At 41.8% G+C, this 25,611-nt stretch overlaps 1 protein-coding gene across 1 annotated transcript in view; it reads right to left on the reverse strand.

Annotated features, from left to right (window-relative positions):
• Nucleotides 1-25,611, reverse strand: part of PIGN (phosphatidylinositol glycan anchor biosynthesis class N) — a 97,809-nt gene that overhangs the window by 59,118 nt on the left and 13,080 nt on the right. Inside the window, exons 5-11 of the mRNA XM_054381674.1 lie at nucleotides 22,583-22,707; nucleotides 21,578-21,708; nucleotides 19,956-20,072; nucleotides 13,347-13,387; nucleotides 11,057-11,116; nucleotides 9,858-9,950; nucleotides 7,267-7,322 (exon numbers count right to left, since the gene is read on the reverse strand). Of these exons, the coding sequence (XP_054237649.1) occupies nucleotides 7,267-7,322; nucleotides 9,858-9,950; nucleotides 11,057-11,116; nucleotides 13,347-13,387; nucleotides 19,956-20,072; nucleotides 21,578-21,708; nucleotides 22,583-22,707 (623 nt within the window). The remainder of the gene's footprint in view (nucleotides 1-7,266; nucleotides 7,323-9,857; nucleotides 9,951-11,056; nucleotides 11,117-13,346; nucleotides 13,388-19,955; nucleotides 20,073-21,577; nucleotides 21,709-22,582; nucleotides 22,708-25,611) is intronic.

Consider the following 25,611-nt stretch of genomic DNA (forward strand, 5'->3'; position numbering starts at 1 on the left):
AGGTAGGCCCCTGGCCACCAAAACACACATTTGGCCAGGGCCCCTGTACCAAACCTGACGAAGAGATCATTTTACACTAAGAACTCAGTGATCCAGATGGCAGTTAATCTCAGTAGGCCCAGGCCTGTGCTGCCCATCCAGCATGGCTTCATGCTGTGCTGCACTAATCCTTGGCTGCAGGACAAACCCAGCCACCTTTCAGAGCCTGCAGGCAGCTCCCACTCTATACCAGTGATTACACTGCGGGGCTGTCCTCAGCTTTACCTAGAACTGCAGCAAGAAGTTCCCATGTGAACCTCTACTCTATTTGACAGTAGAAATTATTACTAGAATTGATTTATTGCAAGCAAATAATGTAGTATCTTGAATGCCCTATAAAAAGGAACCTCTCCACAGATAGAATCTGTGCAGCACCATAGTAAAACACATCTGGACTTCATCTGATGCTGCATGAATGCAGCCTACTGCTCATCATCTGAAGGGATGTACATTTTACTTGCTATCTATAGTCTTCTTTAATTAAACAGCTATATATTAACCTATTTGTTAGGGGACCTTTCTTATTGAGATAGAGAATGCACCCTGCACTCTCTCACCTCATGCTCCAGTGCAAAACATTCTCTGCCCATCGCATCCCACCACCTGCTTATGCTTTCCCTCAACCTCACTGTATGATGCCTGACAAGCTCCAAGAAAAGGCCAAAGGGATTTATACAAGGAAATAGAGAAACACACACAAGCCTTGTGATATTTTATCTAATCCATTAGCCTCTTAGCTCCTTCTAAAGACCTTACCTATTTCCTACTTGATAATAAATCCAATTATGCCTGGTTCTCCTGCACAGAAGCTGCTGCCAGTAAGCTTTTCATGTACAAACTAAAAGCTCCTGAGTGCACTGCTGAAACCCTGAAATCCTGCTGAGACCAACAGGATGCCTTCTTTCTAAGAGGATTGCATCCTTCCTGAGCAGTGTTTAACAGAGCGCTTTGGACAGTCCATTCAGTGAAAGAGAAGCTGACATTTTTGCCAGCTGACATTTCATAGTACAGGCACTCATTTCTCTAAAGAGACAATACATCTACCATTAAAAAAATCCCAATAATACTAAGCCATTATTTCCATTGCAGCACTTGTGTCTCTACAGCAGTGCATTTCTTTTTGTTCACATATATATACACAAAGGTGTATATACACAAAGGTGGAGGCAAAAGGGCTGCCAGTCTGCCTCCCCAATACCAAAAGCTGGCCTGCTTGTACCAGCTGCTGCAGAAGCAAGCTGATGGCCCAGATTTCAACCTGGTTAACAAAGTGGGGACAAAGTAGGAAAAACCTGGCTGCTTTTCCATGGTTCACTACAAGTTGACAGAAGATGCTGGTCCTTACTCTTGACCACAGGATAAAGGAACAGGCTGAAATGTCATACTGGATCAATCAGTGCCTTTGCTGAATCCTCTGGATTCACAACGTATGCAGACAAATGGACAGGTAGAGCAACTGTTCTGAGAAATACAATTCCCTACTGTAAGAGATTCACCTTTCCTCCTGACATGTGCTCTTGGGGCCAAGAAGACCAATGCCATTCTGGAGTGAAATAGAAGGGGTATGGTTGGAAGGTCAAGAGAGGTTCTTCTAACCCTCTGCTCTGCCCTGGTGAGGCCACATAGGGAATATTGTGTCCAGTTCTGGGCCCCTCAGTTCCAGGACAAGGAAATGACTGAAAGAGCACAATACAGAGCTACAAAAATGATAAAAGGAGTGGAACATCTCCCTTACAAGGAGAGACTGAGGGAGCTGGGGCTCTTTAGCTTGGAGAAGAGGAGACTGAGAGGTGACCTCATTCATGTTTATAATGTCAAGGGTGAGTGCCAAGAGGATGGAGCCAGACTCTTCTTGGTGATGCCCAATGACAGAACAAGGAGCAATTAGGTGGAAGTTGAGGCACAGGAAGTTCCATGTAACCATGAGGAAAAATTTTTTCACTGTGAGGGTGATGGAACACTGGAACAGGCTGCCCAGGGGGGTTGTGGAATCTCCTTCTCTGGAGCTATTCAAGACCCACCTGGATGCATTCCTGTGTGATCTGGTATAGGTGATCCTGCTGCGGCAGGGGGGTTGGAGTGGATGATCTTTCGAGGTTCCTTCCAGCCCCTAACATTCTGTGATTCTGTGACATTCAGTCCTTAATGTTTGCTCTTGCAATCCATGATCACATGTATCACAAATCTCCGGTGTGCTAATGTTTAAACAAATGCCATTTATATAAACAGAAGCAGGATGCTTCATAGGATGCAGTGTTTACTGCCACTTTCAGGGATTCTGCCCCATTTGATGGAGGAGAAATCACTTCACTTTACTCCAATTGTCAATTCTGTGGAAATAGCTATTATTTATGTTTTGAAAGGCCCTTGAAGAGAGGGAACAATGTAGTGCTGTATCTCCAGTCATTAGTGAAAGGAATAAAAGAGGTATTTCTGCATATGGCATTTCTCTGAAGCTGCTGCACATCTTTAAAGACACCATATTACAAAAGGACTGCTTTGTCTTCTATCACCATTTTTACATGATGCACTTGTTGGCATAATCAAATTGCATCAACTGGTTAAAAGGATTTCAGTGCAACAACTGATGCCCCATCAGGCATCTCTCTGGAGATATTCAAAACCTGCCTGGATGCGTTCCTGTGTGATCTGGTATAGGTGATCCTGCTCTGGAAGGGGGCTTGTACTGGATGATTTTTTGCCATCCCTTCCAACCCCTAACATTCTGTAATATATTTACCTCACCAGAATAGTCCTTCTGCTGCTCCTTGTAGAATCATAGAATGACAGAATATATCTGGTTGGAAGAGACCTCCAAGATCATCCAGTCCAATCCTTGACCTAGCACTGAAGGGACAAACTAAGCCATGTCCCTAATTTCCAGGTCCAACCACAGCTTGAACACCCCCAGCGATGGCAATTCCACCACTGTCCTGGGCAGACCATTCCAATGTTTGATAACCCTTTCAATGAAGAAATATTTCCTTACACAGCTTAAAACCATTCCCTCTAGTCCTGTCACTTGACACTAAGAAAAGGCTGGCCCCCTCCTTGCTCCAACCTCCATTCAGGTTGTTGTAGAGAGCCATGAGGTCTCCCCTCAGCCTCTTCTTCACTAGACTGAACAAGCCCAGCTCCCTCAGCTGCTCCTCATAGGCCAAGTGTTCCAGGCCCTTCACCAGCTTCACTGCCATTCTCTGGACATGCCCCACAACCTCAATGCCCCTCCTATAGCGAGGAGCCCAGAACTGGACACAATATTAGAGGTGTGGCCTCACCAGCGCTGAGTACAGTGGGATGAATTAACTTCACAGCCCAGAGATGCCAGCTTTGGGAATGCTTTTGCAACAGCAGCATCTGGCCCCTCCACACACTCCTCTTCAAGGCACTGCAGTTGCCTTAATGTACATCAAATGGTCAGAAAGCTAGTAAGATAGTTCACTATCTTGGACACCAGCTGTCCTCAGTCAGTAATCTTCAGAATTGTTCTCCCTTATGTTTCCTGTTTCCTTCATAACATCTGGCATCTTGGTACCTGCTTTTCTTACATTGATTCAAACCATCACAGATGGTCAAAGCATGTCTCAGAATCCTGAGGAGAAAGTTTCTGATTTTTGCTAAGGAAATTATTTTTGAAAACACGCCTTTCATAGCTGAAAAAAAACCCAAAACATTACAGAGTGGAAGGAAGAAGGAAGGAAATTTAATTCAGACAGTAAATCCCTTCAGGTATCCAACCGGACTGCAGATAAGCATTCTGAACAATTATTCAATATCAGCAAGGGAGACACTTGCAGCTGAGCTTTCTGAAACATACTCTGAAGGGCTTCACAGATAACCTCAAGATACACTTTTATACAGATTTGTTCCTTGATGAAGGCACTTTGACAAAATGAAAATGGCATTACTGGCAGGCAGACATATCCTTTTAGTAGATACAGCTAACCTGCCTCAAACCTGCTCAACTAGACACTACCGAAGTTTCTATCACACAATACAACAATCAGCTTCATGATTCTCATTATTACACTTCTGACAGATGGATTTCAGAGAGAGATGCAATTTAGATCAAAATAGGAAAGGGCACATGTCTAATGAACTCCTTCACTTGCTGTACATAGTGCCAGTCACACTTCTACCAGGGATTTGATTCTCCAACAAAATCAGAAGCCTGGCTATGCTGCCATCCAACAAGATCTGGACAGGCTGGAGAGCTGGGCAAAGGTGAACCTCATGAAGTTCTATAAGGACAAGTGCAAAAGTCTTGCATCTGGGGAGGAATAACACCAGGCACCAGTACAAACTAGGGATCATCCTGCTGGAAAGCAGCTCCATGGACAAAGACCTTGGAGTCCTAGAGGACAGCAAGTTATGCCATTGAACCTGGGCTGTCAAGTCCAAGTACTGTATAGCTGTGCAGAAATACAATTTCCATACCACTGCCAATTACTCTGACACATAGCACAGTATGTCAAGAGAGCTCTTACACCAGGTAAAGGAGCAAGCCTTCTCCAACTCTGTCTCTTTAACTTCTGAAAAAAAGGTAGAGTAACTGTACTCTTCTATACCCTTTCATCCATTGCTGTCTATGTTTAGCCTGTATCCAGGACTATACTGTAGCAGTTGCTCTATCACCTCATGACCCCTTACTACCCAAGAAAGGGGATCAGGAAAAGGAGAGGAGATTCGTGGGTTGACACGAAAACTGACTGAGCAGCAAACTACCAAAATAAAGTACCAAACTAATACCAAAAGATAGGTATACTCAGCCTAGTAAACGTACAGCAGCCACAGTAAATGGGAAAGCAGTCCTCAGGAGCAGAACGTTAAGCAAACTCCTCCAGTATTGGTAAGCAGAAGGAGAAGGAGGAGGTAAAGGAGCAAAGTTCCCCTTTTAGAACAAGCAATAAGTTTATGGTATGGATACATCTGTCAGCCAGCTTGGGTCAGCTGCCCTGGCTTCTGTGCCTCCCAGCTTAAGCTCCTGACTAAACTGCCAGTGGCCTGCATGGTCTATGTTTCTGCCTCAGTGAAACCAGGACAACCACCAAAAGACATTAAGAAAAACACACTCTATCTGACAGGATCAGAGTAATTTCTTGGTGAAAGGTAAAATAAAAGATAGCTGTGAAATAAAATTAATAGCAAATATGACTGACCAACCCTTCCATGTGACATTTTGGTTCCGTATAGATCAGGAAATTCTTTGATAATGCACCTGTCATTCTTAATCAGAATTTGTTCAAAAAATATTCATTATGTACCCAAGATTGACTTGACTATGTACCCAAGACTGAGACTTCTGTCTCAGAGATTGTCTTGAACCTTTCCCTTTGAAGAAACTAGTGGTAGAGAATACAGTAAATCTCTGTGCAGAAAGACAGCAACCTTATTTAGCAATTAAACATACTTCACAGGAATAGATTTAAGTACTTTTTACCACTCCTATGATTTACGGATCTTAATTAACATCAGTTTTATTTCCCAAAGGAAAACAGCTGCTCTTGGTGAAAAAAAAAAAAAAACATTTTCAGAGCATTCCACAAACTGAAAGCTGAACTGAAGGCAATCACATGCACCCATAGAAAAGCTTTCAAAAACCTTTCACAGAGGAAAGAAAAAAAGAAAAAGCAGCTTTAACTGGATAAGACTGAAGGGTGAGTAGGTCATGAACTGCTCCATACACTGCAACAACGAGCTCACAGATAAACAACTACAGAGACTCCTTCACAACACTGGAAACACCACACTAAGTACCATAAACCCCAAATAGATGTTGTTGGGTTTTTTTTTCTGGATGCTGAGAGCAGCTGCTTTGAAACAGGTCTGGTCATAAGAGGAGAAACAGATCTGGGTGTACAGGGGGTTTCCTGCATTTTTCCTTCCGTGGAGAATGGTCTGGGAAGAAGACACCCACCAGGAGCCAGCAGCTCTTGCAGGAACAGGCTGATGAGGCCTGGGCATTCCCAGGGCAATGACAGGAGATTTAAACCTTCTGTAACCTGAACTAACTGCTGGTCACCAAGAGCAGCTGCTTTGGAACTGGCTTGACTAGCAGTGGAGAGAGAGGTCTTGGGGTATAGGGGGCTTCCTGAAGTTTTCCCTTGGTAGGGAAACGCCAGGGAAGCAGAGAGATGCACCAAGGAGCCAACAGCTCTCATGGGGCAGGCTGACAAGGGCTGGGCATTGCCAGTGCAGTGGCTACCACATTCACACCTTTAAATGAAACTGTGAGGAGCCCAGTGACCTGGTCACTGTGCACTGAGCAGGTAAACAGGGTGTAGGACATCAACCAGGCTATAGTGCAGAAATTCACCCAGAAGGACATGCAAGAAAGGTGCTGAAGCTTGGTCAGCTAAAGCAGAGAGTGAAGAGTGTCTGATGGAACTGGGGTTGTTTAAACTGGAGAAAAGAAGGCTGAAGGGAGACCTTCTCACTCTCTACTACTACTTGAAAGGAGGCTGTAGCAAGGTAGATAGATATTGGTCTTCCAAGTAGCAAGTGATGAGAGGAAATGGCTTCACACTGCATCATGGGAGGTTTAGAAAGGGTAGTAGAAAAAACTTCTTCACTAAAAGGGTTATCAAACAGTAGAATAGGCTCCCCAGGGAAGTGGTTGAAAACCCATCCCTGGAAGTATTTAGAAGATGCATAGATGTGGTATTAAGGGACATGATTTAGCTTCAGATCTGGTAGTTACATAATGGTTAGACTTCATGATCTTAAAGGTCTTTTCCAAACAAAACAATTCTGTGATTCTATGCAAGGAGTTTTGTTAATTTTTCATTAGAATTTAAACCACAGAAGAATCAATTCATAGTTCAACTTTTATATACCTATAAACAAGAACAGATCACATTTCCTGACCCTACAAGGGCTTACACCTCCCAAGAAATGCTACAAAAATATAGCAAGAAAAATTCAGGCAAAGTACTGTGCACTCTATATATAGTTATATTGTCAAAAGGCAAAATAATCCTTAACAGAAAACTAAATATAATGAAAGCTTGGTTTGATTTTTTTGTGATTTTTAAAGAAAATCTAATTCTAACCAGATTTTAAAAATAGAAATTAATTGCAGAGTTCTAGTGCAAAGTTTTAGTCAAGTAAAAAATATAATTAAAAAAAAAGACTGAAGAGACCAAATTTCTGTTGCTGTATCTCACCAAAACACCAAAGTGATCAGAAAATCAGGTAAAATTATATATAGTTTTTACAGGCACTTACTTGAATGGTGTGAACAGAAATGACAGCGTAGTTTTCTTTTTCTGATACATCTTAACCTGCATTAAAAAGAGCATTAAACCATATGTAAGTTGCGACAAGACTAAGAATAGGGTCAGGAATTAAACTTAAAATCACTGAGAATGTTCCAAGACTTTGGAAAAAGAATGAAATTACATTGTCAACATATGGTCCAGGAAACAGGCTGTTATCCTCCTATGTGCCTAACTCCTTTGAGTTCCTGGAAACCCAGATCTGCTCTGAAGTAGTTAAAATAAACCACTTGTGATAGTTTGAGGCTACGGGTTCCTTTAAGAGGGCCACAGAGTTGAGACCTCCAGTGTCCAGAGTGTCCAGCCCAGTGGGTGGACACAGGAAATAGTCTATTTCTTCCCATAAATCCTGCATCCCTATAAATCTGGCTGCAAAGTTAGTCTCTTTGTCCTTTCTTCCCTCTCTTCTCCCTGGACTCAGTGAGCTACCTTATCTGGTGGGGGGGAAGGATGGTTCCAGGTTTGTCTGTAGTCTTCAAGGCCAGACCAGTCTTACCTATGGCCTTCAAGGCCTGACAAATTTTTCCTATGCAACTTTGCCTGTCTGGGCCTACTATGGGGGGGAAAGAAAGAGCCCTGGGGTTTTAGTAAACCCCAGGTGGGGGGATGAAACAGCACTAGGGTTTTAGTCTGAATGGGTTGGCCTGGTGTAAAGGGAGTTTTGTGTAAAGCTTTGGCTTAATGAGCTTATATGTTAAGCCTAGACTGCGTGTATTCTATATGCTTTGCTGTTTTCACCACTATGTAACTGTAGCATTGTAGTTTGTGAATTCCCTTTCCATCACTACCCAATCCAACTGCATGAGTGTTATTCCTTTCCCCTTTTTGGAGCAACAGAGCAATCTGTCTGCTCATTAAACCACGACGCCACTCCTTGGTAATTTTCACAGAAGGACTTCTACAGTTTGCAGGATAAAGAGAAGATATGGCTAGAAGTGCTACCAAACTTCAGTGATGACCTCCCTTGATCAAATGGGTACTACATATGCCTGAGAGGAACTAGTACACTGCAGCAGCAGTGTTGAAGCTATGCTCTTAGATTGATTAACCTGCACAAGCATAAAAATAGAAGGTTTTGATGCTGTCAGAGCCACTTTGCCCAAGGCCCTTCAGAACATCTTTAAGGCCTCCTGCAGCATCCTGACTTGAGGCTGACTGTTGGCATAAAGTTGGCAGATAGGAACTTTCTAAGAGCACTGCTCCCAAAACCTGACAACTTGAAGTAGCAACCCGCAAGTCTCATCCTCTCCATCCAAGGCAACATCCTCCCCAGGGAGTACAAACTGTGGCCAGGTCAGTCCATCACAGGAAAAACATAAACCAACTTGGCATGTCTAAGCCAGTGCACTACTTTAGCTTCAACAGAGAAACTCAAAGAAAATTCACATGTGATCTTTCCAAACAATGATAGAAACAAGCCAGCCAGCCCAGGCCCATAGCCCACTACAAAACCAGGTAATTTAGCACTATAAAATGACAGAATAAAAATGAACTTGAAGAAGCAAAGGACCAGACCTTTTTCTGTTTTAAAATAAACCCCAAGACATCAATATCAAGTCATGTCCTTAAAGAGCAGAGCTTTTTCCAGCTGTGCAGTGTGCTTCAATGGCACATCCAGCCAGTAACTTCCCCTCCCACATGCCAGCTTTCCACCACAGATTTGGAAGCGACTCTACTGCTACCAACCTGGTATTCACACAAACTACACTGTGGAACCTGGCATCCTAGGGATAGAATATTTTGATGGTGCTAATGTCTAAAAGGTACCCCCAGGATAGCTTTTTGTTCCACTGTTGCTGCACAGATTACCCTGCAGAGCAACAGAGCAACTCTTTCAGCTTCCTGCATGTGGAAAAGGTGGTTTATATGGTTTTTATTTGTTGGTTTGGTTTGGTTTTGATTGGTTGGTTTGTATATGGTTTATATGTCTTGCCAAAACTCAGATTTTTGGGTTTGGGACCATTTCTTATTCCACAGTTGAAAAGCATTGTGAAACATAACCTTTTTTGTTTGGATCATGTATGTGTCCTTATAATATGATATCTGATATTAGATGAATCAAGACAGAAAAGCCAGAGATGAACACTTACAGAGTAAACCAGATAAAACAGTATTAGCTAAAAGTTAATTAGGCCACTAATTTAATTTCTTTAATGGAGGGTTACCTTTTTGATCTGTTTGTGTATTCATCCTAACTTCCAGCCTTGTTTCCCAACCCCTGTTGCACAGGCAGTACTTTCCAAGTATCAGCACCCAGATTCTACATACACACTGCAAGTAGGTTTACATTAAAATCAGTAAATATCTGCATTTGTGTAAAGAATCAATAAAAAGAATACTCATTCTCCTTATCAAAAAGCTATTTATTATAGTCTTTCTAATTCCTTCAGATATGTCTATCAACATCAGCCAGCATGCACATTCAATTTAGTCCTCTGAATTACAGCATACTACATACACTGTATGTCTACTGTAATTATTTTAGACATAGCAACCACTGTTATTCAAAGAAATATTTTTCTTTACCATATGTTTAGTTACCTTAAATTGCTCAAGAACTTGAACAGCATTGGTAAACATGCTCTCTGCTTTGAAATGAGCACTATTGTTCAGATATTCCAGAGGCAGAGTTCCCTGGAGAAGAAAAATACATATATACACAATCAGAAAATACTAAATTAAGAAACAGGAAATTCTCTAACTGAACTGCAGGCTAAATGTGCAGTAAGAACACTTCATATTATGCTGAAATAACTCCTGTAACTCTTTTGAAAATACTCTGTCATCATTTCTCAACATCACAGCAGCTGTTTATAATATCCCAGACCCTACAGGAATGCAAAAAAAGAGGCAAATAAAGGCAGTTGTTAATAAACTATATGCTACATAGTAATACAATCTCCACCTCTAATAAGAAGCTATTTTTTAAACACCTAAAATTTTCCATCCAAAGCCTTTCCTGCACATGACTCACACAGTGCTCTTGATGGGAAAGTGAACAGTTCCTGTGCCACCCTATGTTGTACAGCTTTCTCTCATGACCAGCAATGAGAGCAGGATTTGGGGCAGAGTCTCCAGAAGAACTATTTTGAAAAATATACTGTAACTATGTATTCTATATGTGAAACATGAAAGCAGTTTAATGTAATGCTGTCAGTTAGGTATTTATGAGACACCTTTTGGACTATGTAATAATATATGAAACAAATTCAAAGAAAGCCATCTCGGTGAAGGCACACACAGTTCACTAAATTAGAGGCACAAGAGATCATCTTAAGAAAGTACATTGGTTTAAAAAATAAATACTTAAACAAATTGCATGAACCAGCTTGTTTACAAGCTCAGGTTTCATGGCCAAAATCAAGCATTATTCAAACCATATTGTATTTTTACCACACTTGAACAAAAAAAAGTAACAAAAACTTCTATGTAGCTCAAGAGTATAAAGTTCCAGACTATGTAAGGATCAGCTGCCTCTCCAGTTGAAAACATTACCCAATACATAAAAAGATAAAAGATTCACAGATGGCATTGGGTTGGGAGGGACCCTCAAAGGTCATCTTGTACACTCTAAACTTCAGATGCACACATACGAAGTTAAAGCTAGAAACAATCTCCATATCCTATAGCACTTTGCCAAATCTACCACCTGTCCTCTCACGTGCCTCCAATCTTGGCCCCATTATGTTCTCCTCTAAGGTGAGCATATTTCTGTTACAGAAAACGTTTGTATTTCTTACCACTGAATTCAGGGGGAAGGGCACACCAATAAGGGAAGCCATCAGTGGTGCAATATCAGCCTGTGCAAACAGAAGCATTCCCATTTTAATACAACTCCAAGCTCTAGAGCCAATAAATTCAGTTTAATGTATCTGCATTTTCAGAACTAAATGGTACAATACTTTGAAGTTATGACACACAATTCTCCTTTATATTTTAGTTTCTAGTAGTCATCATGATCTGATTAGATTCAAAATGTGAGGCACCACTACTGACAAAGCTTCAAAAATACATTCAGTTTAAAAAGCAAATATAAACCCCCACAGGATTTATTCACAGGAATTCAGTACCTCCTTCGTTGCTCTCAGAGAGGTACAGCAGAAAGAACTAATCTCATATTTATAGTTTTAAGCAGTACACTGAATTTATTGCTCTTCACAGCATTATCCCATGTTTCTACAGTGCCAATTACTCACCATCTCCCCTTCAGAGGGGGGATTCTGCACTTTCATTTGTGTCCAGTCAGCCCTCAAGTAGGCCTTTCACAAGGCATGTCACAAAATAAGTTACCATTACCTTCTGCTTGTACTGATAAACACTGTCTCTCACCAGGTTTATATTTTCCCTTAATATAAAAGTAGGCATCAAAATTTGTTTCTCCAGCATGAATCAGAAGAAATTATACTAAAACCACAGGCACAGCTCCAGCCTCAGATCTCCTGTGCTGAAGTAGACTCTCCACCAGTATTTGTAGAGGACAATATACATGTACGGTAACAGTAACTGGAAGTCTGGTTTGCTATTTTTATCCATAGCCCCACATGTACTATAGGTCAAAAGCTCTGTCTTTGGGGACACTTACCTAGAACAAAGCAACACTTGAGACCCGTCTATACAATCTCAAAATAACATTCTCTTAATTCCTGCCAGTCATGAAAGGAAAATTATCTCTAATTTTGTAGAGGGGTTTTGGTGAAAACAGCTGATCTAGAATATTTTCAACTTCAACCTTCTAACATGAGTTTATTTCCCTTGTTTGAGCATGTTTGGAGTTTGTTATTTACATACTAAGCTCCATAGGCCTGTCAGTTTGACTTTGGTGCCAGGGAAGCTGATGGATCAGATCATCCTGAGTACCATCACACAGTACAAGCAGGACAACCAGATGATCAGGCACAATCAGCATGGGTTTATGAAAGGCAGGTCCTGCTTCACTAACCTGATCATCCTCTACAACATGGTCACCTGCTTAGTGGATGAGGGAAAGGCTGTGGAAGTTGTCTACGTGGACTTCAGTAGAGCCTTTGAGACCGTTTCCCACAGTATTCCCCAAGAGAAACTGGCTGCTCATGGCCTGGATGGACATACACTTTGCTGGGTAAAAACCTGGCTGGATGGCTGGGCCCAAAGAGTGGTGGTAAATGGAGTTAAATCCAGCTGGTGGCCAGTCACAGGCAGCATTCTCAGGGCTTACTAATGAGGCCAGTCCTGTTTAACATCTTTATCAATGATCTGGATGAGGGAATTGAGAGCTCAAGAGCACCCTTAGTAAGTGTGCAGGTGAGATCAAGCTAGGTGAAAGTGTTGATCTGCTTGGGGGTAGGGAGACTCTGCAGAAGGATCCAGATGGACTAGATGGATGGGCTAAGAGCAATTGTAGGAGTTTCAGTAAGGCCAAATGCCAGGTTCTGCACCTTAGCCACAACCACCGTGCAATGCTGCAGGCTTGAGGAGGAGTGTCTGGAAAGCTGCTGGGAAACAAAGAGTGACCTAGGAGTGCTGACTGATAGCCTACTGCACATGAGCCGGCAGTGTGCCAAGGTGGTCATGAAAGCCAACAGCATCCTGGCCTGTGTCATGAATAGTGTGGTCAGCAAAACCAGGGAAGTGTTTGTGCCCCTGTACAAAGCTCTGGTGAGGCCATATTGCGAGTACTGCATTAAGTTTTCACAGAATAAATAAGGTTGGAAAAGACCTCAAGGATCATCAAAGTCCAACCTGTAAGTTTTGGACCCCTCACTACAAGAAGGATGCTAAGGTTCTACAGCATGTCCAAAAAAGGCATAAAAATACATCTTTGGGAGGTGAAGTTGTACATACCTGCCACATGTAAACAAGCAATTTCAGCTATTTCATATTATGTTCAGTATGGCTGTGATTCCTGCAGTTCTAACTTTTAAGTAACATATGCCAGAGAAAAGCTACATCAGTGTGATCATTAAATCAAATTCCATGAATTAGGTTAAGTCACACAAAACTCATAATTTAAGGTGAAAAATTATGAGCTATTAAATTAGGTATACTTGATACCTGATTGACATCCAGCCTCTTCAAGTTCTCTAGTTTCCATTCTGCAAGAAATAACACAAGATATGACCAGCTAATTTAGACAGACTTGAAAGGGATAACTCAGCTGACATTTAATGTCTTGCAACTGTTTTCTGCAAAGCTTTGTTACTAAATAAAATTATAACTTGGCTTTAGTATGTTTGCTCAAAAAGGGTTACAGATGGAAGTCAACAGGCAGAAATAAGAAAATGCACTCATTTCAGTTCACGTTTTCTTGTATCCACCAGGATACACTGCTGCTTGCAATTGTGACCCAGATCAGTTGAGGAAAGTCCAAGTTTTTTATTTTTTTTCAGCACAGGATAGTAAGTGATATATTACCTCCAGGGCCAACTAAAAAATTCAAATAAGGTTCAGGAGGAAGGCTGCTAAATTTCTTCAATAATTTTAAAAGAGGTTAACTCAGGGTCCCAGATATACTGGTATATAGTGGTACAAACATACTTCATATCTGACATAAGCAAGCTCAAGGGAGAAGTTTAGCAATTTAGCAATCAGAACAACTACAATGAATGCAGAAACAAAGTGAAATCTACAGGACACTAAATGTATGGGGCATCATACAAAAAGCTTGCTCAAAACTGTATTTTTCTGCTCTCCATTAGCCTCTAAGGAAATAAAGAGGAAATTGCCTGTTTTATTTGGGGGGGTGGGGGGAGAAAACCAGAGTGTAGCAGGGTTTCATTTTGTTTTGGTTTTATGTCTTCTTTTCCTAATGTTTAAATTCACTTCCCCACTACCCACATCAATAAAATGAGCAGGATGAGAAACAAAACAAACAAAACAAAACAAAACAAAAACAAACACCAAAAAAAACCACACACACAAAAAAAAATCAGACACATACACACACAAAAAAAAAAAAAAAAAAAAAAAAAACGAAAAAAGCTCCAGAAACACCCAAAAAAGACTACGCATAGGCTTATTATTGTTGTTGTTATTATTATTATCATCATCATCATAGCTTAAACAAAAATAATCATCAGATACACAGGGAAGCACATCAGGGGTGAAATAGACTTGCTGGTACAGTACTTAGAGCAGATCACAGGTACAACAGTAGAGATGCTGGGGACACCTATCCTCAACTTGGGAACCAAATTTCATGTTAGCAACAGGGGCACAGCCACTTACTTCAATACAAATCAAAAGCCAAATGGACCAGTCACTGCCTTACTAACTCGTCAAAATAAAAGAGCACAGAAATAGCACAGAGGGAAGGAAGAGTCCATCTTGCATATCGGACCATTAAGGGTATAGCTGTGCTGCCAAAAGAATCCTCTGGTTTCAGGTGAAGTTAAAGTTTAAATGCACCAGAAACAGGCTTCATGAAAAATACCAGAAGACTATCACTCAAAGGTCTGTCTTAACCTTGTTTATTTTCTCCAAACAGGCATTCAAATCTTAGACAATACCTCCCTTTCTGTATCTTTCAATATACACTGCTAGTACCAGACACAAATGTGTCTCAGATGAAAATGTCTTGAGACAGGAGACATTCACATTTGCAGTACATGAGCCAGCAGTGTGCCCAGGTGGCAAAGCCAGTGGCATCCTGGCATGTATCAAAACCAGTGTGTCCGGTAGGCATAAGGAAGTGATTGTGCCCCTGTACTCCGCCCTGGTGAGGCCACAGCTTCAGTACTGTGTTCACTTCTGGATGCCACAGTATAAGACATTGAGGTCCTGGAGGGTGTCCAGAGAGGAGAAATGAGGCTGGTGAGGGGTTTGGAGAGCATTTCATATGAGGAATGGCTGAGGGAACTGGGCTTGTTCAGTCTGGAGAAGCAAAGGCTAAGGAGAGATCTTACTGCTCTCTCCAACTACCTGAAAGGTGGTTGGAGCGAGGCTGGTGCTTCTCCCAACTAGTGATAGGACGAGAGGAAACACTTAGGCTTGTGCCAGGTGAGGTTTAGATTGGATATTAGGAAAAATTTCTCTATTGAGAAAGTGGTGAGGCACTGGAACAGGCTGGCCAGGGAGGTGATAGAGTCACCATCCCTGGATATGCTCAAGAAGTGTGTAGACGAGGCATTTCAGGATATAGTATAGCACTCGTGGTAGCTGGGTTATGGTTGGACTCAATGATCTTAAAAGTCTTTTCCAACCTTAATGATTTGATGATTCTATTTTCAGCAACTAGTTCATACCACTGCAAGGTACAAGGGTCTGAGTACAGTCTGCTGTGATTTGGTCTCAAGAGCACGCTGAAAAGCAGCCATGTACTTTAATAGGAGTAAGACATACAGGTACAGTGAGTTCCCATGGCAACACAGGGGAAATAGCACTAATCCTGAACTGTGTTAAACTCACACCAAAATGAACATTTGCTTCCTTCAGTTTCCCAGCAAAGGAAATAGGTTTATATATCTAAAGATAGTCTTTGGTTTTCTTTAAATAACATTTTCCAACAAAACTCTGGAAAACTGTTTACACACACACACAACGTGCTTAAGGTAGGAAGAAACTGTAGCACTGCTAGAGAAACACCTAACTTTGTCAGAAGCTTTTACATCTCTTCCTCCTACTGAGATATTCCCAACAGGGAGAGTTGAGGACTGGGACACCTCTGCAGACCAGCCAGTCCAGGTTCTACTTCCAGGAGTGAGGCACTTTGGGCCACATGCTGCCCACACTGGTTTATAATTCTAACTCACTGTCTAGGTTTCCTGTGCCGTGCTCAGCAAATTTTCATCCACTTGATAATTATTTTTTCTTTCCTTTATCCTGCCCTGCTTTACTATAGTCTGCTGAGCAGTCAGATGCAAAACAGTTCAGGGGAAACATCAGGGAAGCACCAGTTAAAGAAGAGGCTGAGGCTACATGTACCAAAGGAAACGTCACATAAGCCTCACAGAAGCAAAACCAGTGAAGGGGGACACTGAGCTCCCTCATACAGCACACAGCAGGCTGAGTCCCCTCCAAAAAAGTGATGTGTATGAATGAACACAGCCACTACCATGTCCTTCTGCTGCAGAAAGCTGTACCTTCTCTTACAAGCTTCTCTGGACTTGTGCTTCAAGGTTACTGAGTGAGGCCTGTGCTGAAGAGTCAGAGAGAAGCTCAGTTTCTCTTTCCTTCTGAAAAGGGTCAAGCCAACAGTCAAATAGGTAATACACACACTGCCCACAGGATGCAGTGCTACCATCAAAAATCTTTCAAAAATGGTTGCATGGTCAAGCCTGAGGGAAGGCAGAGCACAGGTGAAGGGACTAATGAGGAGAAGGCTGTCATCACTGAGTAAGCACTATGCCCTTTGAGCCATGCAAGGAGCACATTAACCTTTCCATGACAAATTTGACAGGCTAAGTCCTGCCTAAGTCCCTGTTGGCACTAGCCTTTAGGCTTATCAACCTTTGACAGCATTGATGAGAAGTCAGACAATTCACTGAGCTGCCTATAGCCTGCTTGCACTGAACAGAGCATAACAAGTTTGCCAGCTTTAGAAATAGTTTGCTCTTTCCATGAGCTCTTAACCTGGAGGAATTAGGAAGGCTTGTCAATAGATGCAAGAATGAACATTGATGCATGGAGTCACAAAATGTTAAGTCAGACACCTGCATATATCAGTAACACAGCAGTCTTGGCAACACTGTCCTCTCCTGGACAGTCTTGGCTGCATTTGTATGGAGCAGGAAAGGGAAACTGGAACTTTTCAAGAGACCTCTTTTAAGCATCTTTTCTTTTATATGTTAGCTTCATGAAAATATCTGGTTTGTAACTTAACGGAGTATCTGAACTATGTTGACCTGTGAAAATGCAAAGTTCCCTTTCAACAAAGATTTTTTTTCTTTACTTTTAAGCTGTGTAGCCTACTAAAAGCTATAAAGTACTACGATAGAGAACATCCACTTTTCTAGAAGATACTTGCTACTCAGAGATTCAAACTCCCAAGACACACAGAGACTCCTACCTCCAGTAATGATTATCCCTGGCAATTAAGAAACTGTAAAGGTAGAACCTAAACAGACTAACAACATTCCACACAGCTGAAAAGCTACAGAGCAAGTCCAGAACAAAGGGAGGAATTCCTGATGTTTGATTTGGGATTTTTTTTTTCTGGCTGGTTGTTTGCTAGACTTTTTTTAAACCATCAGAACAAAGACACAAAGCAGGCGCAGCAGGGTGCAGACACATTCCCTCCTTTAAGGAAAATACACATTTCCTATCAGATGACAACCTAAAAGCTTTTCCTATTGTGCACATGGAAGTCAGCTCAATACTCATCTTTTTTGAAATGCTCTCACTCCATTTTCATCATTACTTGAAATCAAATGTTGAGTTTTGTACTAAAGCTGGTGACAATCAAGGAAATCAGCAGCTGTAAGAATAAACTATTACAGATCAGCCCTTATAGACATAAGGTATCCTCAAGAACTCTAGCAAATAAGCCATCACAGGCACCAAAACCAGCTGATTTTGCTGTTTTCTAATTTTTATTCAACAACCAATTTTCAATTTTATCAGAAATGTCACAGTTTTACAACAGCAGTAAATCACAAAGACTGAAATGCTAGCGTGGCCTATGTCTGAGAAGTCCTCTTTATTTAATCTGTTACCAAATACCTTCTCAAGAGCAGGGCAGGGTTAAAACCTCAAGACTGAACTAATTTTTGCCTTTTGTCTCTTCTCTGATGTAGCTCCACAAACTATCCAATAAAACAGAAAGTCAATACCTCGTTGTTCTCAAGTAACAATCTGCAAGATTCAAGGCATCTCAAGAAACAGAGCAGGCTACAAGAATGGGGCACATGGAAGAAGAGCTTGCACAGTTTAATCACACACAGTTCTAGAAATTCACTGCTGATACTTCAGTAAGCCAATATTTATATTTTAAATATTAAAAATTAATTTTTTTAAAAAAAGTTTACTCTTAAATAAAATAGAGGGGGAAAGTAACAGTAAAAAGTCAACAGTTTTTCATTGAGAAAGACTTGCTTATGTTTCCACAACAGCCTCAGGGATGCAAGGGAAACAAGACAGCCCCAGGAAAGTCCCCAGGCTAGAATATGAATCTTAGGACATGTTAACTTCAGGTTCTGTACAAAGAGCTTTTAAGCTCTGGGAATCTTCCTAACAATTAAACCACAGAATCATAAAATTGTTTTGGTTGGAAAAGACCTCTAAGACCAAAGAGTCCAAATGTCAACCTAACACCACCATGGCCATTAAACCATGTCCCAAAGGGCCACATCCACATGTTTGTTGAATACCTCCAGCGACGGTGACTCCACCACCTCCCTGGGCATCCTGTTTCAATGCCTGACCACTCTCCCCATAAAGAAATTTCTCCTAATATCCAATCCAAACCTCCTCTGGCACAACTTCAGGCCATTTCTTCTCGTCCTATCACCTGATACTAGAGAGAAGAGACTGATCCCCACCTCATTCAAACCTCCTTTCAGGCAGTTGTATAGAGCAATGAGGCTTCTCCTCAGCCTCCTCTTCTCCAGACTAAACAATCCCAGTTCCCTCAGCTGCTCCTCATAAGACTCACTCTCTAGACCCTTCACCAGTATCCCAGTTGGAGCTGAGTGCTTTAAGAAAGACCACAAAGTTACAGAACTCCAGAAGCTGGAGTGTCCAGAGCGTCCAGCCCAGAGGGGGCACAGAGGAAATTATGTGTTTCCCATAATTCCTACATCATTATAAAGCTAGCTGAGAAGTCAGTTGCTTTCTCTTTCTTCCTCTGCACATCCCTGGACACAGGGAGCTCCCTTGTCTAGTGTGGGGAGAGGATGGTTTCAGTCTTATCTGCAGCCTTCAAGGCTGGACTAATTTTTGCTGTGCAGTGTTGGCCCGCTTGGGCCTAGACCAAGGGACTAAGGGGAGGTAGTTTCAGCCTAGCGGTCAGGGGGGGAAGAAAGAGCCCTGGGGCATATGTCAAACCTCAGGTTGGGAGAAAAGGAGTATTGGGTTTTGGTCTGATTTGGTGGAGGATTCTGTGTGAAGCTTTTGGCTTAATGAGGTTCTATGTTAAACCCAGGTTATGCATCCTTTTTATTTTATATTTTATATCACTCTGCATTGTACTATTGTAGTATTGCAGCTTGTGAAAAGCTTTTCCATCTAAACTTTCCAATACTCCAGTCTTCTTTTGCCACAGAGGCATTAGAGCAATCTGTCCTGCTCTAAACCATGACAACCAGCTTTGTTGACTTCCTTTGGACATGCTCCAGCACCCCAATGTCCTTCTCATAGTGAAGGACCCAAAACTGAACACAGCGAGTTGCAGTCCCACCAGCGCCAAGTATAGGGGCATGATCACTTCCCTACTCCTGCTGGCCACACTCTTCCTGATACAGGCTGATCTCACCTGGAATTAAGTTTTAGGAGTGTGAATTGCCTCCTGTACCAAAGAAAAAAATCTCTTAATTCCATGATTAGAAAAGAAAACTGACTCTGTGCAATATCCTCCATAGGCATGCCCTGTCACCTTTTCTTGCCACACTACATAAAGTCAATCACATTTACTGTAATGAAGCAGAAGACAGTGACAATCAACATGTGTAATGGTTAAACACTCCCTTTCCACCAAAATCTTTCACTTCAGTTTTATATTTTACCCACCTTTCAAAAAATTGTCTTCAAAGAACTGGGATGTGACTCTCTGTGGATAATTCACACCAGCACCCCAAACAATCAGTGGTGTTAAAGTTTCTGAGGGGTGACCAGCTCCGTGGGATCCTATGATACACCAGATCAAAAAGAGTAAACTTTAATAAGACATATGGTGTATAACCAGACAAAAAAACATACACACACACACGTAATAAGTTCATGTTAAAGTACACATACTAAAATCCCATTACAGACAACCAAATTGGTTAGAGGAACACTTGTCCTGCAAGAAGCTGAGGGACAGAGGCTTGTTCAGTCTGAAGACCTAATGGCTTTGGTGAGGATGTAACAGAACATCCTGCCTGCGTCCCACTCGGAGGGGGGTTAAGAAAAGATAAAACCAGAGTCTCACTGCATTGCATGGTGGGAAGGTGTGAAAAACTAAGCATAAGTTCAAACAAAGGGGGTTCAGACTGCAGACAAAGAAAACATTTTTCCCTCCATAAGGGCAGGCAAGCAGTGGAGCAGGCTGCCCAAAGGGCTTGTGTAGGCTCCATCCTTTGAGGCTTTAAAGGCCCTGATGGGTAAAACCCAAGCAACCATATCTGACTCCAAAGATGATTCTGCTTTGAATAGGTCATTCAACCTCCTGAGGTCCCTATGATCATCCATATAAAAGATATATATGTACACCTCCCCTATACAAAAATTAGGAAGTCATTACTTAGGCAAAAAATATAGGCCAGAATTAAAATTTTACTGCAAGCAGCAGTAAGATCAATAGTAAATAACATTCAAAACAGATGAAAACTAGGCTGATTTTGAATGAATATAGGAACACTTTTATCATCTCTGATGACAGAAAAAGTCTGCATCACTTCCATTTGAAAAATTTAGGATTTTGCACACAAAATAAGATGCTGAAAATTTCTCCAGACCATGCCTGAAGCATCATTTGTTCAAGAGTATCACAGCTAAAACTAGTTATGCCCAAAATGCCTGTGCAGCCACTATGGTCATGCCCTTCACAAGTGCCCTGTGCCAGAAGTGCCACCTGGCTGGCCACCTGCCTCATTCCCCTTTTTGTACTAAGCTGCTCCACCTACACTTCAGAGACAGCCTCCTGTAGAAGGATCACATAGCAGTCCCATCCTTTTTGCTATGCCTAAAAGGCCAAAATAAATAGAAAGACATCCCTCCCTGCCCCCCCACTCCCCCAAATGAGCAAAAAAGTTGTCACCCTTCCCAGGTGCTTGAGAGCAAAGTGGTAACTATTTCTGTCCCACGTGGGCTGTAACAAGACCAGCTTTGCAGCTGGCAGACAAATTAACACAACATCCACCTGCTTGGGCTAGTTTTCTGCAGGGATGCTCTGACAGAGATGGTTTTCAGGTCTTTTTCTCCCCACTAGCAGCCACTGAGGGACTTACGCTATTCATTTTCTTCCTTTCTGTTTTCCAGATATGCAACTCAGCTATCACAGGGCTGACAAGGGCCCCTGCAGCCAATCAAACATTTCCTAATTTTCACAGGTTTCATACAGGTGCAAATCAAAGCACAGCTTCTAATGGGACAGAGCTCTAACCACACTGCAGAGAATCACTCAAACTCAATATTCAAAAAATATGCACCCCAATCTGTCATTCCATGGTCAGAAGTTAAAATAAATGCAGTTTTCCCATCATTTCCATAGAAATGGTCAATCACTGAAGCAATTTCTTTTACACCTTCATCAACTTTTTTAATATTCTCCTTGTATTCCCTAGAAAAACAAAAGAAAATGCTGTTAGACTCAAGGCAGTTCTCACACTTGGTATAAAACAAGTTATCCATGATCATAATGCCCAGTCCTTTGATAATAGACAGTTTTATACTCTACAGAACCTCAAGCTAACAAGACATCCTAGATGTAAAATCTCTCTACCTCTAAGAGGTACTAATTTTTTCCTCATGTTTCCATGGAACTTCTTATGCCTCAACTTCCACCCATTTTCCCTTGTCCTGTCATTGGGCATCACCAAGAAAAGCCTGGCTTCATCCCCTTGGCACTAGCCCTTAGTCTCCTCCTCTCTAATCTAAAGAGCCCCAGCTCCCTCAGTCTCTTCCACTCCCTTAATCATTTCTGTGCCTCTGTGCTGAACTCTTTCAAGCAGTTCTCTGTCCTTCTTGAACTGAGGGGCCCAGACCTGAACACAGTACTCCAGATGTAGCTTCACCAGGGCGGAGTAGAGGGGGAAGAGAACCTCCCTCGACCTACCGGCCACGTCCCTTCTAATACACCCCAGAATGGCATTGGCCATCTTGGCCACAAGAGCACATTGCTGGCTCATGGTCAACCTTCCATCCACTAGGACCCCCAGGTCCTTTTCCCCTTCACTGCTCTCCAACAGGTCATGAACACAGGAGCATAGCCAAGCATACTGTATACACCAAAATTCCAATACTTCCACAGAGGAGACATTACAACCAAAAATGCAACCAGAAAATGCAGAACATAAGTAAATACAGTGACGTACAATCTACTGTAGAAGTCATCAGGATTACAAGTTGTTTCAGGCTTGATAAATAGCACTGTTTCAAAAGTTACTGTATGCATTTAAAACTACTAAGCAAGATATGCTCAATCTCTCCATTACCTTGAGTTTGGCCGATGAGCATGTCCGTTTGTGTCTATGCCCAGCAAATGCAGGAACAGAACCACTTTCTCTTCATTCAGTGCAGAGAACAACGTTTCATTACTTCTGGAAGAATTCAAAAAGGCCTGTGGAATAAGCCATGAAGATATTAATCAGGGTGCAATGGAATCAGGAAAATAAGATGATAGGCAAGCTATTAAAACTAGAGCTGTTTTCATGTCAAAATACCAGTAGTTATTAGAGTTAGAAAAGAGGAAAATTAATTAATTCCCAATTTACTTCTTGGAAGATAACTACCATTAATATAGTGAGTCCAAAGTTCCAGCTTTTGTAAGGCAACACTCCTCTAATTGAGAGATCTTTTTTGCTGGGTTTGCCTTTTTTGTTTGTTTGGTTTGGTTTCTGTTCTGCCATTATATGTTTTTGTTTGTTTGGGTGGTTTGTATTTTTAGGTTGTTTTTTTATTTTAGTTTCTTTAGGCAGAAATACCACATAACTGCATATCACCCCTGGTTTGGCTCCTATGTAATCACCACAATGACCCATTCCTGAGCACCAATTATGGCTTTTCACTTCCATTTACTTATCAGTTTCAGGCTGGAAGCAAAGGTCTGAAACACTCCTGCTCTGGAAGCAGGTTCTGCAGAACCAAAATATCAAGCCACAACTTGTTTGCAGAAACTAAATTAAAACAGAACAAAACAAGACATGTTTTGCAAATATATGAACTACAGAACATATATCTGCCTTGCTCACGCCCTACTTAAACATCCCTGAGGCAGATGCCAGGGGTGATTTTGCCCTCAGATTGAATGAGTCTTGACGTGGCTATTCTGTGTTAGAACAGCCAGACTACAGCAACACAAAATTGAGGCAGACAGCTATTACTACATGATCTTCTCAGTAAAAAGCACTGCCCAAGGAAACAAAGATGGCTTGGGTTTTAGTTCAAAGAGCATCCAGAAAACCTTTCAGCACACTAATATAAAGGAAAGTGTCTTGGAATTTCATGCAGGAGTCCAGGAAAAATGCTGGCAGAGCCAGTGAACCATTTCTGAGACCAAAGGAGAGAGCAGTTCACCACACACTTGTGACAGCGGAAGAGCTCTTGAAAATTAAAGCTCACATTTTATGTAAAGGAAGGTCACTGCACCCAGAGGAAGACCAAACTGTCTGCAATGGTATCATAGTAAGCTGTGTCAGGAAACCATGGCAGTACACAATTCTACCTTCTTTCCCCCTGAGTATACACAAGCTGCATGGATTAATATTTGCATGCTCGGAACTTCAGCTCTTGTCCAAATAAAATCTTGGCCAAAGTACAGGGGTATTTTAAATAAAGATATAAGAACAAAATCTGATCACATCCAATTGTAATATAATTATTTTAATGGAGATTTCCATTTCCTACAGGGGTCTGTCCACCTGTATGTATTTGACCACATATTAAAGAAGCCTTCCAGAGCACACCAGTCATTTGCAGAATACAGTATAATTATTTTTCCTTATTTTTAGTTAATGGAAACAGCATATCAAAAAAGATAATCAGGAAATCCCCCAAATTAAATCCTAAAATCAATATTAGAAGGCAGATATTTTTCTATTATGGACTGATTAAATGAAAGAAGCCCTCAGCTCGAGAAGGACAGGGAACGTCTTGAAAGAGTCCAGTGCAGAGCCACAGAAAGTATTAAGGGAGTGGAACATCTTTCCTTACAAGGAGAGACTGAGAGAGCTGGGGCTCTTCAGCTTGGAGAGGAGGAGACCAAGGGGTGACCTCATCCATTAACATTTATAAACATGTGAGTGCCAAGAGGATGGACTTAGGCTCTTCTTGGTGATGCCCAATCACCAGGACAAGGAGCAATGGGTGGAAGCTGAGGCATAGGAAGTTTCATGGAAACAGGAGGAAAGATTTTTTCACTGTGAGGATGACAGAACACTGGAACAGGCTACCCAGGGGGGTTGTGGAGTCTCCTTCTCTGAAGACACTCAAGACCTGCTTGGATGCATTCCTGTGGGATCTGGTATAGGTGATCCTGCTCTGGCAGTGGGGTTGGACTGGATGGTTTTTTTGAGGCCCCTTCCAACCCCTAACAGTCTGTGATTCTGTGGTTGTGAGGAATGTAAGGCCTGAGCTGCTTCTGTCCCACCAGATGTCTCTTCGTGACATAGCAGAATCACTCCGCTCTACCTCATAACATGGAACAGTAGCACCCAGAAAAGCCTGCCCAAACTCTAGATAATTAAGAACAAGATAACCAAGGGAAGATGAGTGCAAAGATGAAGCAAACTTAACCCCATGGAAGATTTGTTTAAATAGTTTACTGACTAAAAAAACACAAAACAAAACAAAAAACCAAACCAAACAAAACCAAACCAAAAAAAACCCCAAAGTTCACCACAAGGAGGGACTTTTCAGGGTGTCAGGTAATGATAGGAGTAGGGGGAATGGAAAAAAAATAGAAATGGGTAGATTCACATTGGATGCTACGAAGAAGTTTTTCACCATGAGGTTGATGAGACACTGGAACAGGTTGCCCAGGGAGGTGGCAGAAGCCTCATCCCTGGAGGTTTTTTTAAGGCCAGGCTGGATGGGGCTCTGAGCAACCTGACCTAGTGTGAGGTGTCCCTGCCCATGGCAGAGGGGCTAGAACTAGATGATCCTTGAGGTCCCCTCCAGCACTAACAATTCTATGATTCTATGATCTCAGGCTGATAAAGTGGTGATCAGGACACCAAACAGTAGGGCAAAAATCCATTTCACCTTGCTCTGGAGGCTGCTGAACTCTTTGTCCAGCTGTATCCTTTCTAAGTCCTTGTAGGCTGCTAAAGGCCTCTTCTTTTTGGTACTCCATATTCAAAAAAATTGAGACTTACTGTCACTGAGCACTAGTTTCCACTAGTGTTCCACGCTACATCTTTCTGTCTCAGTTTTTTGTTTCCCATTTATTTGCTCTCTTCAGTAATATTTCCCCCCTTCAGCTGAATGCCACCAAGAAGTTTCAGGGATGGGAGCAAACAACAGA

This window comes from Indicator indicator, chromosome 6 (genome assembly GCF_027791375.1).
Source record: "Indicator indicator isolate 239-I01 chromosome 6, UM_Iind_1.1, whole genome shotgun sequence".
Classification (NCBI taxonomy): domain Eukaryota; kingdom Metazoa; phylum Chordata; class Aves; order Piciformes; family Indicatoridae; genus Indicator; species Indicator indicator.